General features: G+C 37.3%; 1 protein-coding gene across 7 annotated transcripts in view; it reads left to right on the forward strand.

Annotated features, from left to right (window-relative positions):
- Positions 1 to 13,746, forward strand: part of DNAAF9 (dynein axonemal assembly factor 9) — a 148,345-nt gene that overhangs the window by 41,027 nt on the left and 93,572 nt on the right. For all 7 annotated transcript variants that reach the window (XR_010935174.1, XM_067707614.1, XM_067707617.1 and 4 more), the window contains one exon: positions 8,645 to 8,722. Coding sequence is in view for 6 of the 7 variants with exons in the window: in XM_067707614.1 (XP_067563715.1) it covers positions 8,645 to 8,722 (78 nt within the window). In the remaining variant the exon portion in view is untranslated. The remainder of the gene's footprint in view (positions 1 to 8,644; positions 8,723 to 13,746) is intronic.

The following is a 13,746-nucleotide window of genomic DNA, read 5'->3' on the forward strand; positions in this document are numbered from 1 at the left end:
TTAAGGTTTGTTGGATTCGCTGGCAAAATAACACTTGTTTCACACAAATAAACAGCTTTAATCCTTTAATGAAAGATGATTTAGCTTAATTTTAATATACAATCATTAGAAGGAAAGGAATAAGAATATTAGAGAAACATAACACGGTATATATACATCACGGAATTGGGCCAACGCCTACTTCCAGATCCAAACAGCAACTGGGAAGTCCTGAGTAACACCAGTCTGGAGCCCCAGTTGGGAAGGGTCCTGGGCGGTGCCTCCACCCCATGGGTGAGACTTCAGATCAGAGTTCCAGGGGCTTCCATTTGTAATTCCAGGCCACAAACTGATACCAGTTTGCATGCCAAAATGCAGCTCTGGATTTACTTTAGCAATGCTGTTTGTTTCACCATGTGGGTCACAAGATTTTCCAGACCCCAGGGGACTGGCCAGGTCCCCGGGGCTCAAGAAATTCCAAGACCCACTCCCTTTCTTATTGTGAGTGCTGCTTGCCTTGTTAGCAGCATTGTTAGGTGTACAAGCAAGCGTGCAGTCCAGGCTGGGTCACGGGTCAGTCAGAGGCCTGCTTCTGCAGCTGAAGCCTGAACAAGACTACTTTATTAATTTTCCCAACAGATATCAAAAACAGTCATAGTGAGGGGAGGAGAGTGCAAACTGTGGGATTGTTAAAATGCATTTGAAATTAAGAGATCAACAACTTTAAACAATCAAGTATGTATATAGATTGCTATATAAAAACCTCATGGTAACCACAAACCAAAAGACTGTAATAGATGTACACAAAAAAGAAAAATCCAAACAAAACACTAAAGATAGTCACAAGAGAACAAAAGAAGAAAAAGGACCTACAAAAGCAACCCCAAAACAATTAAAATGACAATAAGAACATATATATCAATAATTACCTTAAATGTAAATGGACTGACTGCTCCAATCAGAAGACACAGAGTAGCTGAATGGATACAAAAACAAGACCTTTGTATATGCTGACTACAAGAGGCTTCACTTCAGGTCTAAAGACACACACAAACTGAAAGTGAGGGGATGGATAAAGGTATTCCATGCAAATGGAAATTAACAGAAAGCCAGGGTAGCAATACTTATATCAGACAAAATAGATCCTAAAATAAAGGCTGTTATAAGAGACAAAGAAGGACACTACATAATAATCAAGGAATCAATCCAAGGAGAAGATATAACAATTATAAATATATATGCACCCAACATAGGAGCACCTAAATACATAAAGCAAATATTAATGGGCATAAAGGGAGAAATCAACAGTAACACAATAACAGTAGAGGACTTTAACACCCCGTTTACATCAATGGACAGATCATCCAGACAGAAAATCAGTAAGGAAGCACTGGCCTTAAATGACACATCAGACCAAATAGACTTAATTGATATAGAGCATTCCATCCAAAAGCAGCAGAATACACATTCTTTTCAAGTGCCCATGGAACATTCTCCAGGATAGGTCACATACCAGGCCACAAAACAAGTCTTGGTAAATTTTTTAAAAATTGAAATCATATCAAGCATCTTTTCCAACCACAACACTGACTAGAAACCAACTACAAGGAAAAAAACTGCAAAAACCACAAAACACATGGAGGGTTAACAATATGCTACTAAACAATGAATGGATCACTGAAGAAATCAAAAAGCAAATAAAAAATTACCTAGAGACAAAAGAAAATGAAAACATGATGATCCAAAACCTATGGGACACAGCAAAAGCAGTTCTAAGGGAGAAGTTTATAGCAATACAAGCTTACCTTAGGAAACAAGAAAAATCTCAAATAAACAACCTAACCTTACACCTAAAGGAGCTAGAGAAAGAAGAACAAACAAAACCCAAAGTTAGTGGAAGGGAAAAAGTCATAAAGATGGCAGAAATAAATGAAATAGAGATTTTTTAAAAAATAGAAAAGATAGATGAAACTAAAAGCTGGTTCTCTGAAAAGATAAAATTGATGAGTCTTTAGCCAGCCGCATAAAGAAGAAAGGGAGAGAGCCTAAATCAATAATACCAGAAATGAAAAAGGAGAAGTTACAGCTGACACCACAGGAATACAAAGGATCATAAGAGACCACTACGAGCAACTATACATCAATAAAATGGACAAACTAGAAGAAATGGACCAATTCTTAAAAAGGTACAATCTCCCAAGACTGAACCAGGAAGAAATAAAAAATATGAACAGACCAATTACCAGTACTAAAATGGAATCAAAAACAAACAAAAAACAAAACAAAACAAAAACACTCCCAGAAAACAATAGTCCAGGAGCAGATGGCTTTACAGGTGAGTTCTACCAAACATTTAGAGAAGAATTAACACCTGTCCTTCTGAAACTGTTCCAGAAAACTGCAGAGAAGGAACACTTCCAAAATCATTCTTTGAGGCCAACATCACCTGATACCAAAACCAGACTAAGATACCATAAAAAAAGAAAATAACAGGCCAGTATCACTGATGAGCATAGATGCAAAAACCGTCAACAAAATCATCAACTGAATCCAACAGCACATTAAAAGGATCATACTTCATGATCAAGTGGGATCTATCAATGGAAATTTGCAGTATCTGCAGATCAATCAGTGTGATACATCACATTAACAAGTTGAAGACTAAAAACCATATGATCATCTCAACAGATGCAGAAAAGGCAAAATTCAATACCCATTTATGATTAAAAACCCTCCAAAAAGTGGGCATAGAGAGAGCATACCTCAACATAATAAAAGCAATTTATGACAAAAAAGGAATCCAAATTGGAAGGGAAGAAGTAAAGCTTTCACTGTTTGTGGATGACATAATACTATACATAGAAAATCCTAAAGACACTACCAGAAAACTGCTAGAGCTAATCAATGAATTTGGTGAAGTTGCAGGTTATAAAATTAATATACAGAAATCTGTTGCATTTCTATACACTAACAATGAACTATCACAAAGAGAAATTAAGGAAACAATCCCATCTACCATTGCATCAAAAAGAATAAAATACCTAGGAATAAATCTGCCTAAAGAGTTAAAAGACCTATTCTCAGAAAACTGTATGACACTGATGAAAGAAATTAAAGATGACACAAATAGAAAGATATATACCGTGGTCTTGGATTGGAAGAAGTAATATTGTTAAAATGACCATACTACCCGAGGCAATCTACAGATTCGGTTCAATCCCTATCAAAATACCAATGGCATTTTTCATGGAACTAGAGCAAATAATTTTAAAATTTGTATGGAAACACAAAAGACCCCAAAGAACCAAAACAGTCTTGAGAAAGAAGAACGACAGAGCTGGAGGAATCGCAGTCCCTGACTTTAGACTATACTACAAAGCTGCAGTAATAACAGCAGTATGGTACTGGCACACAGACACATAGATCAGTGGAACAGAATAGAGCCCAGCAATAAACCCATGCACTTATGGTCAATTAATCTACAACAAAAGAGGCAAGAATATACAATGGAGAGAAGACAGTCTCCAATAAGTGGTGCTGGGAAAACTAGACAGCTACATGTAAAAGAATGAAATTAGAACATTGTCTAACACCATATACAAAAATAAACTCAAAGTGGATTAAAGACCTAAGTGTAAGGCTGGAAACCATAAAACTAGAGGAAAACCTAGGCAGAACACTCTGACATAAATTGTAGCAATAGTTTTTTGGATCTTCCTCCTAATGCAAATTAAATAAATTAAAAATAAACAAGTCAGACCTGATTAAACTTAAAAGCTTTCGCACAGCAAAGGAGGCCATCAACAAAATGAAGACAGCCTACTGAATGGGAGAAGATATTTGCAAATGATACAACTGATAAGAATTAATATCCAGAATATATAAAAAGCTCATACAACTCCACATCCAAAAAACAACCCAATCAAAAAATGGGCAGAAGTCCTAAACAGACATTTCTCCAAAGAAGACATGCAGATGGCCAACAGGCATGTGAAAAGATGCTCAACATCGCTATCATCAGGGAAATGCAACTCAAAACCACAATGAGATATCACCTCACATTTGTCAGAATGACTGTCATCGAAAAGAACACAAATGTTGATAAGGATGTGGAGAAAAGGGAAGCCATCATACACTGTTGGTGGAAATGTAAATTGGTAGAGCTACTGTGGAAAACAGTATGGAGATTCCTCAAAAAACTGAAAATATAACTACCTTATATCCCAGCAATTCCACTCCTGGGTATACATTCAAAAAAAAAACCCCAAAACTCTAACTCAACAAGATACATGCACCCCAGTGTTCACAGCAACATTATTTACAGTTGCCAATATATGGACGCAACCTAAGTGTTCATCAGTAGATGAATGGATAAAGAAGATATGGTGTATATATATATACAATGGAATACTGCTCAGCCATAAAAAAAGAATAAAAACTTGCCATTTGCAACAACATGGATGGATTTGGATGGTATGCTAAGTGAAATAAGTCAGAGAAACACAAATATATTTTATGTGGAATCTAAAAAAATACAACAAACTAGTGAATAAAATGAAAAAGAAATAGACTCACAGATATAAAGAACTAACTAGTCGTTACCAGTGGGGAGAGGGAAGTGGGGAGGAGCAATATTAGGGGTAGGGGAATAAGAAGTACAAACTATTATGTATAAAATAAGCTACAAGGATATATTGTACAGCACAGGGAATATAGCCAATATTTTATTATAGCTATAAACGCAGTATAAGCTTTAAAAATTGTGAATCACTGTATTGTACACTTGCAACTTACATGATTTTGCACATCAACTATACTTCAATATAAATAAATAAATTTTTAAAATAGAAATCAATTCAGTACCTCAAAAATCTAATCAGTTGACACACCTGTAAACCTGTTCCACAGTACAGAGGAAGGAGCCAAGTATGTTAAATCACTGAGGAAGAAGGTAATAAAATGGAGGATAGAGAATGGAAATAGGTGATATCAAAAATGAATTAACTGAAGGTTATGTAGTAGTCTGTGTCGTCCTCCCCACCTCCCAAGTGATAAACAACCGGACATTTACCAACTGCCACCTCCCACTAGGAAAAACAAGGAACAAGGTGAGTGGATGGGTGGGGTTTCTCTATAGAAACTGAAAAACAAAACAGAACTCATTGGGTAGTGTAGCTTTTGATGGCTGAGAGTAAAGCTCTCTATCTACACTTTCACACTTAGAATATGAGGGAGTAGAGATCCTATAATAACTGCCTCCTGCCTGTCTACTCTCCCTATAAAACTTCCTGGTGGTTGACAAGCTCTGCTGAGAGCAGAAAGCGTCCAATCAGCCTTTTCATTTGAAAATATAAACAGGCAGTGAAGCTCACCACACATTTGATTAAATAACTGTAACTTGAAAGAAAAAGATCAAGATTTTTTTAAAACTCTGATTGATTAAGACCAAAGATGATTTATGATATAGAGGAAAAGTTAAGATACAAAACTCTCCTTAGGATGCCCAGAGAAATGTAAGATTTGGTGACTTATTAGAATAAGTGTTATTTTGTGATAAATGAATATAAGGAAAATATGAGCTCTGGAAAATGATAATTGATAAAATTAACAGAGAAGTTGGGAGGTAAAGTTAGGAAAATCTCAAAATATGTAAGTTTAGAAATAAAAGAGGTAGAAAATATGAGAAAAAACTTAAAAGTAATAGAGAACTTATCCATGAGGTTTGATAACCATTAAGTAGGAGTTCTAGAAAAATAGAGCAGAGATATCAGAAGGGAGGAAATTAAAAAAAAAAAGAGTAAACATTTCCAGTGATAAAGAGAAATAAAAGCTTTTAGCAAGCATCAGTGAGAGTAGAAAAACCTTAAATCTATCTATGCCTTTTTTGAACACTGAGGATTAAAGAATATCATAAAAATCAGAAAAAATAAGTCTTATGCAATAAGACAACAGAAACTTGATTTCTCTCCTTCCCCAACCAAAAGAAACATTAAACAAAACATGTGAGGCATTGATTGTCAAGACACTAGACATCAGGCAATGAGGAATAGTGATTGCCTTGAGAGAGAGAAATAAACAAGGTGAGCCCCATGAATGTCCTAGCTTACTACAGTTGACCCTTAAACAACAGGAGTTTGAACTGCATAGGTCCACTTATATGCAGATTTTTTTCAGTAGTAAATACTATAATATTACACGATCCACAGTTGGTGGAATCCATGGATGCAGAATTGCATTTACAGAAGGCTGACTATAAGTTATACTTGGATTTTCGACTGCACAGAGGGTCAGTTCCCCAAACCCTCTTATTCAAGGGTCAACTGTACTTTGAGAAAATTTCCAGGCCATGGCACAGGAAGGGGGTACCCAGGTCGATCCCAGTGCACTTCCTGAGCTGAGTAGATGCAGCTGAGAGTCTGGTGAGACCAAGACGGCTAGAGTACTAAAGAGGAACAGAACTCCCAAGATCTGCCAAGATTCCTCTTTCTCCCCACCCCCACATCCCAAGTGTTCAACAGCCTATTGATCTATGTGTTCATGTATGATGTAACTACTGAAAGTGGAGGAAGAAAAAAATATCTGAAAGTATTCCAGAACAGTGTCTGATGCATGCTCAGAGCTGGGAATAGTACCTGTTCCCACCAGTTTGACTCAAAAAATGCATAATTCACAAGGGGCATTGGATAGAGTCCTCAGGAAGGTTTTGTCTCCTGTGGGGAATAATCAGCCCTTGTCTGAGCACCAATCTGGACCTTCCTAACAATTTATAAAAGCAAGAACTGAAAGGATCAAACTGTTTCCAAGTAACTGCATTCCAGAACAAATCACAAGAATATTTATAGGAATACAAAAATATCTAGCACCCAACAAGGTAAAATTCACAGTGTCTGGCATCCAAAGATTATCAGTTTACAAAGAAGTGGGAATATGACTGATAATAAGGTAATCAGTCCATCAAAATTGACCTAACATTGACAGAAATGTTAGAATTAGCAGACAAGGACATTAAAAGTTATTCTCACTGTTCCATATGTTCAAGAAGCTAGAGGAAAGACTGAACGTGTTGAACAGAAACAGAAAATATAAAAAAGACTCAGATTGAACTTCTAGAAGTGAAAATTGCAATATCTAAGATGAAAAAATATACTGGATGGCAGTAACATTAAATTAGACTCTGCCAAGGAAAAGATTAGTGAATTTGAAGCCATAGCAGTAGAAACTATCCAAGATGAAGCACAGAGAGACTATAAAGAATACAGAAGAATGAAAGAGCATCAGTGATTGCCAAATTAGTCGTAAGGACAGAATAAAGACATTTTAAAACTGAAAAAAATTTCCTCCCATTAATCTTTTCTTAGAAAGCTGTTGGAGGATGTTCTCCAGCAAACAAGTTAACCAAGGAACAGGAGACAAATTAAGTCATGGAATCAGATCCATCACGTGAGAGCACCAGGATGATAGCAAAGAGAAGTCTCATAGTGAAAGTTGCAGTTGCACAGCAAGCTTACATAACAGGCATACCAGAATGAAGCAAGAAGAAAAAGCAATGATAGATTATCTGATATCTTTAAGCCAGTGGTTCTCAATTGGGGTGATTTCGCTGTCCCTTCTTCCCCCTCCCCCCAGGTCACTTGGCAATATTTGGACATGCTTTTGATTTGCCTGGTCCGGGGCTGGGAGATGGGTTGTAGGCATCTAGTGAGTAGAGGTCAGGGATTTTGCACAAGGCAATGCACAGGGCAGCCCCTCACAACAAAGGAATAACTGGCCCAAAATGACAGTAGTGTTGCTATTGAGAAACCCTAGTGTAAGCATACTAGCAAATTAAGTGGGAAAGGTAGAAAAAATTTTAGGATTGAGTTTTTAAGTTACACAAGTGAAAAGAATGAAGCTGTTGGTAGCTCTTGGAAAAACAAAATTTGTTTAAGAAAGCAAATATGAGTATGGTATGCACTTGGCCTGCAGTAAATTTTATATATTTTTAATATATATATTTATATATATATATCCTTAATATTATAAACAATAACTACTGGTATAACCAAAAAAGTCATGATATTAGATAATGTTAAGGTGTATATGTGAGAAAACGTATGAGAATGGGGATAGTCGTAGCAGAGCTACATCTTTGCCATAAGTCAGTATTTAATTTCTAAATTGATAAATCAAGAAATAGTGATAGAAGCTTATATCAAAATATGGAGGTAATTACCAAAAAGAAAATGTTAAAAGACTTCAAAGTGGTTGCCTCTGAGGATTAAGACTAGTGGAGGTTTGTGAAAGGTTGGAGTTGGGATTAAAATTTTTTTATTACAAGCCTTTAGGACTAGTATTTGATTTTTTAAAACTATAGGAATGTATTATTTTAATTAAAATTTTATTCTAAACAAAGACAAAATATTTTTGTGTGTATATGTATATAAATATATATATGCCCATCATTGAAGATATTCAGAAGATATACCAAAGTCTCTGAACAGATAGTTTCCTTGAATGGGACACATTTATTAATATGTATAGGTTCTAGTATAATATAAAATTTTTATTTATTATTCTAATCACTGAGTTTTCACCAAGATAGTCATTTCTAAATGTCAGGAAATAATTCTGATCATCCTAATGATACTGACTCAGTTATTTCAATGTTTTTCCCCTTGTGTTGCAGTTGCAGGATGTGAGTTTGAATCTATGGAATGTCTACAGCAAGATGGATCCTATGTCTCTGGAGACTTTGCTTTCAGAAGTAAGGAGCTATACTGTATTTAACTTATAAATATTACAACCAGCTCAATTATCCACTAATGGTATTTAACTTGTAGAAACGCAGGATATATTTTAGTTTGCTTTAGTCAAAGAATTGAACAGTTTCTCCCCCAATTATTATCTTAAACTTCTTGGGGGGTGGAAGGGGACCTCTTCCACTCTGAGGAAACCTCACCTGAGATGAGACCAAGGCTGCCTGCCTGGTCCAAGATTTAGGTTTTGACCTAAAGACATTCTTTCCGTTGGGCTGGACTTTAGAAAAACAATAAAGAGGGTGTCTTTTTGCACTCTTTCTCTGGCATGAAAAGATTAAAAAGTTGGTGTATGCCTTAAAAGAATCAAGGATTAGGCAGGGGTTGGCAACGTTTTTCTGTAAAGGGGTAGACAGTAACATTTTAGGCCTTGTGGGCCCTGTGTCTCTGTTCGAACTACTCAGCAATGCCATTATAGACAGTGCTTTAACAAATGAGTGTGTCTGTGTTCCAAGGAAAGGCCATAATTTACTGACTCCTGGATTAAAGGGTCAGGCATTAATTTTTCATCTGAACTTTGAAGAAAAAATTCACAGTGCACAGAGCAATTTGCAATGAGGAGCAACAAACAAAACTAAGGTATAGGTACTTTGTTTAAACAGCTCAGTAGTGTCTCTCAGGGGTCATGGATGGATATGCATGGAAAAAGAACAGCTTGTATGTAGCCTTTTAATGAAATGAGCTGTGAAATCAAGACCCAACAAAAATAATTCAAAAAATGAAGACTGCACATCAGTCTCACAAATATTAATGCCTATACTTTAAGTAAAATGGTAGCAAACAGTATCATATTAAAAGAACATTCTGTGATGAAGCAGAGTTTATTAAGGGCTTAATATTTAGTTTAATATCAGGAAATCTATTAGTGTAATCACTACTGATTTTTCTCCTTGGAACCATTTATGATAACTCCATAGATGCTGAAAAGGCATTTGATGAAATTGAACATCCATTCTGTTAAACATTTCTAATAAAATAGGAATATAAAAGAAAATTAAAACCTGAACTTTTTGTTCTTTAAAAAGACCTAATCATCATCATCAATCCATGGCTTGCCTAATTATGGGAAAAAGTGAAAATGCAAAAATGACAACATTAAGAGAGTAAGAATGATGGTAATTCCCTGGCGGTCTAGTGGCTAGGACTCCATGCTTCTACTGCTGAGGGCCCAGGTTCAATTCCTGGTTGGGGAACTAAGATCCCGCAAGCTGCGTGGCATGGCCACAAGAAAAAAAAAAAAGGAAAAAAGAGTGTAAGAATGTTAAATAAAATTTAACCACAGACAAATAAGAGAGATAAGTAGTTTAGGAGTTTCTGCACAGTATCTGGGACCCATGCCTCACTTGCATGCAGTGCCCTGAACGTGAGGATGCTTCAGGTCACACATGGAAGCTAGACATAGCATTGTAGTTTTGAGAACATCACAAGCATCTCTGGAGTCAATGGAATGGGACCACTCAGGAGAGCATCTTTAGTTACACCTAGAAGAGCAGTGACATCATGCAACTGAAGAAGCAACAGTGGTAATCATCATGGGCTGTAGACCAGGCCATTTCCTGGTTTTCTGACTTCCAGTGAGCTTGGTATTCTTAAGTGATACCATGAAGAAGTAGAAAGGAAGCCCTTTTAATGTCTGATAGTGGTCTTCCCATCTCACAGGAAGAGTGAGGCGGACTCAGGGCCAGATTTAATTTTATTTAGAAAGAATAAAGTAAGGTGATATTTCTTATACCAAAATATGATTGAGCACATTTATACCCACTACACTATGGAGAGCTCTTACAAATTGATAAGAAAAATACAACAGTGGGGAACTAGGAGACAACCGGAAATGGCTGTTCACAAAATAAGAAATAAAAATGACCATGGTTTTCCACTCCCAGTTAGGGATATAGAAAGTCAAAAGAGACCATTATTCTCACCCTAATAACCAAAACAATCTGAATATGCAACAGAATAATAGTGTAAAATCATTAGAGAGCTGAAGATGCAAGGAAACCTCAAAGAACTCTGTTTTCTAAAAAAGTAGGGCCCTTCATAGGACACTGTTCTCATTTCCAGTAGAACAGCAGGAGGAAGAGAAATCTATCACAGAAAGAGATAAGAAAAAATCAGTTGACCTTTTAAAGCGCTTTTAATGGCTGTATGTGAGTGAGTCAGCACCTACCCCTGAACTCTAAACCATAGGTCTTCACAAGCGCTCAGGGTAGTCCACCAAAGATTAGGAGCCAGGCAGGAGCACTGAGAACCATCCCCGCTGAGGTACTTGACACTCAGCTATAACCTGGATTAGCGCAGGAGAACTGAGAGCAGTCATTTGGAGGCATTCCAGGTCTTTACAGAGTATAAGCAGCTGCCCTCTTAAGGCTGGATGCGAGGTAGCAAGGCAAGGATCTCTCTACACAGACAGAGCCAAGGGGACTAGAGAGCAAAGAGAACTCGTTAGCCACCCAGAAAAGTGGTAGCCAGCTTGTAAAGCAGGGAGAGATTGTCCATGATTCCGCAAGCTGGTGGCTCAGCTATAAAATGCAAAGAGACTTCCAGAATCTTGTCCCAGTACTCTGAGCAAAATCTTTATCAAAGTTCACACCCCACCCTCGAAATACTTGAATTTAGTGATGAAGTAAACCAAACTACAAATGCTACAAAATGCAGACCCTGATCAATTATAGATCAAGTTGACTTAGATCCCTGCTTTAGTGGCCTAACAAAAGAAAGGGATCTAGTGGCCCTTTCCTAGAGGTAAATGGTACTGTTTACCTCTGTTTTTACTGGTCTTTTATACAAAATGTCTGGCATATGATTTTTTAAAAATTATAAGACCAGAAGAAACAAGAAAATTTGATCTGTTTAAGTAACTGATAAAAATGCTAAAGAATCTGGAAGAAAATGGGACAACATGTCTGAAGAGTTGAGGAATTTTAGCAGAGACCTGAAAACTATAAAAAGAACCAAATGGAAATGCTAGAAATGAAAAATATATGGTATAGAAATGGAGGATTTATTAGGTTGGCTAATTTATCAGATTAGACACGAATGAAGAAAAGTTCAGTGAACTTGAAGATAAGTCAATAGGAAGTTTCCAAACTGAAGGACAAAGAGAAATAGAGCAAAAGGGGTGGAACAGAGCATCCAGTATCTGCCAGTGTCAAATGATCTAGCATAGTAGATCATTGGAGTCCCAGAAGGGAGAATAGAGAGAAAATGGGGCTGGAAATTTAAGTTGATAATGTCTGAGAACTTTCCAAATTGATGAAATAAAATACATCAATCCACAGATCAAGAAGCTCAGTAAACCCTAAGTAGGGTAAAATAAATATGTATGAAAATGACTATAAATTTGTGCAGGATCTCTGTGTTGAGTCTACAAGTGTTAATAAAATTCAAATCCAACAACCAAAAGAAGTTAAAATACAATTCTAGTCGTTACTTGTGCCTATAAAAAATTTTTAAAAAGGGAGCCAATCTGTACCCATATTACTTCTTAAAATCTACTTTTTTTTCTTCTCTCTTCTCTTGCTTAGCTGCTTCATAGCCTCCAAAGTTCTCTTTAAAAACTCTTTTTCTCTTCAATATCCAGATACTTTTCTGTTCACATGTATTTTCTCTTTGCTAAGACTGGTAATCTTATAGTCAGAATTAGCATCTAGGCCTTAATTTTTACTGGTCAGTCACTACTGGCAGCTCTTTGATGGCCAGGGATCCTACAGCTCCATGCTTCTTGGTCAGATCCTGCAAAGAGAAAATGCATACTGCTCTGAGATTTGATTTAGAAAGATGTTCAAAATATGTTTGGTGAGAAAAGTAAAAAGCAGAGTGTATTTCCATCTTTGTAAAATAATTTGTGTTCAGTGTCTTAGAAACTAAAGATGGTAGTCTCACTGGTGGTTGTTACTATTTTACTTATTTTCATTTTCTTGTATTTATTACATCATGTAATTCTTTTCTTTTAAATCTTTTTCTTCCTCCCTCCCTCCCTCCCTCCCTGCGTTGGGTCTTCATTGCTGTGCATGGGCTTTCTCTAGTTGCAGCAAGCGGGGGCTCTTCATTGTGGTGCACGGGCTTCTCATTGCAGTGGCTTCTCTTGTTGTGAAGCACAGGCTCTAGGTGCACGGGCTTCAGTAGTTGTGGCACGTGGGCTCAGTAGTTGTGGTGCACGGGCTCTAGAGCGCAGGCTCAGTAGTTGTGGGACATGGGCTTAGCTGCTCCGCAGCATGTGGGATCTTCCTGGACCAGGGCTCAAACCTGTGTCCCCTGCATTGGCAGGCGGATTCTTAACCACTGCACCACCAGGGAAGTCCTACCTCGTGTAATTCTTAAAAATACTTTTAAATATTGAAATTAAGCTTCTTTTCCCCCTTTGAGTCACCTGAGATCAGACACTGCCGGATGCCAGCATAGGGGCAAGAGTTCTGTCTTAAGTTCAGGGTCCTTTCCTGGTGGCCAAGGGCCAAGGCACACTGGCATGTTTCTTGGGGTTTGCAGACTTCTGCTGCTTATCTGATTTTGATATCCATCTGGGCCTGTCTTCTGGATTCGGCCTTCAGGAGTCTGAGCAGAGAGACTTTCTCTTCTTCATCATCAGATCCAACGAACCAATTCTACCTCCATACACAGTATCCATTTCCACAAATGCACTGTTTGTGCTGGGGAAAAATTGGAGAATAGTGTGTCTAGTGGAAACCACACAGGCTCTGGGTATCCCTTACCTAGATATATTTTCACTTTTGCTAGTTGTTAGTATTGCATCCTTAGGTCACTTTACCATTGAGTACCTCAGTCTCCTCATCTATAAAGTGGGCATAGAGAAGTACACAAGGATATTAGGAAGATTTGAATACAAACACACACACACACACACACACACACACACACACACGTGAAATCTTCCATTTCAGTCATAGCATGGATTCCCAATGGTCTAGTGGTTAGGATTTGTCACTGTTGGTCATAGCATGGAGCTGAAGGCAGT

Source organism: Pseudorca crassidens, chromosome 15, assembly GCF_039906515.1.
Source record: "Pseudorca crassidens isolate mPseCra1 chromosome 15, mPseCra1.hap1, whole genome shotgun sequence".
In the NCBI taxonomy this organism is placed as follows: domain Eukaryota; kingdom Metazoa; phylum Chordata; class Mammalia; order Artiodactyla; family Delphinidae; genus Pseudorca; species Pseudorca crassidens.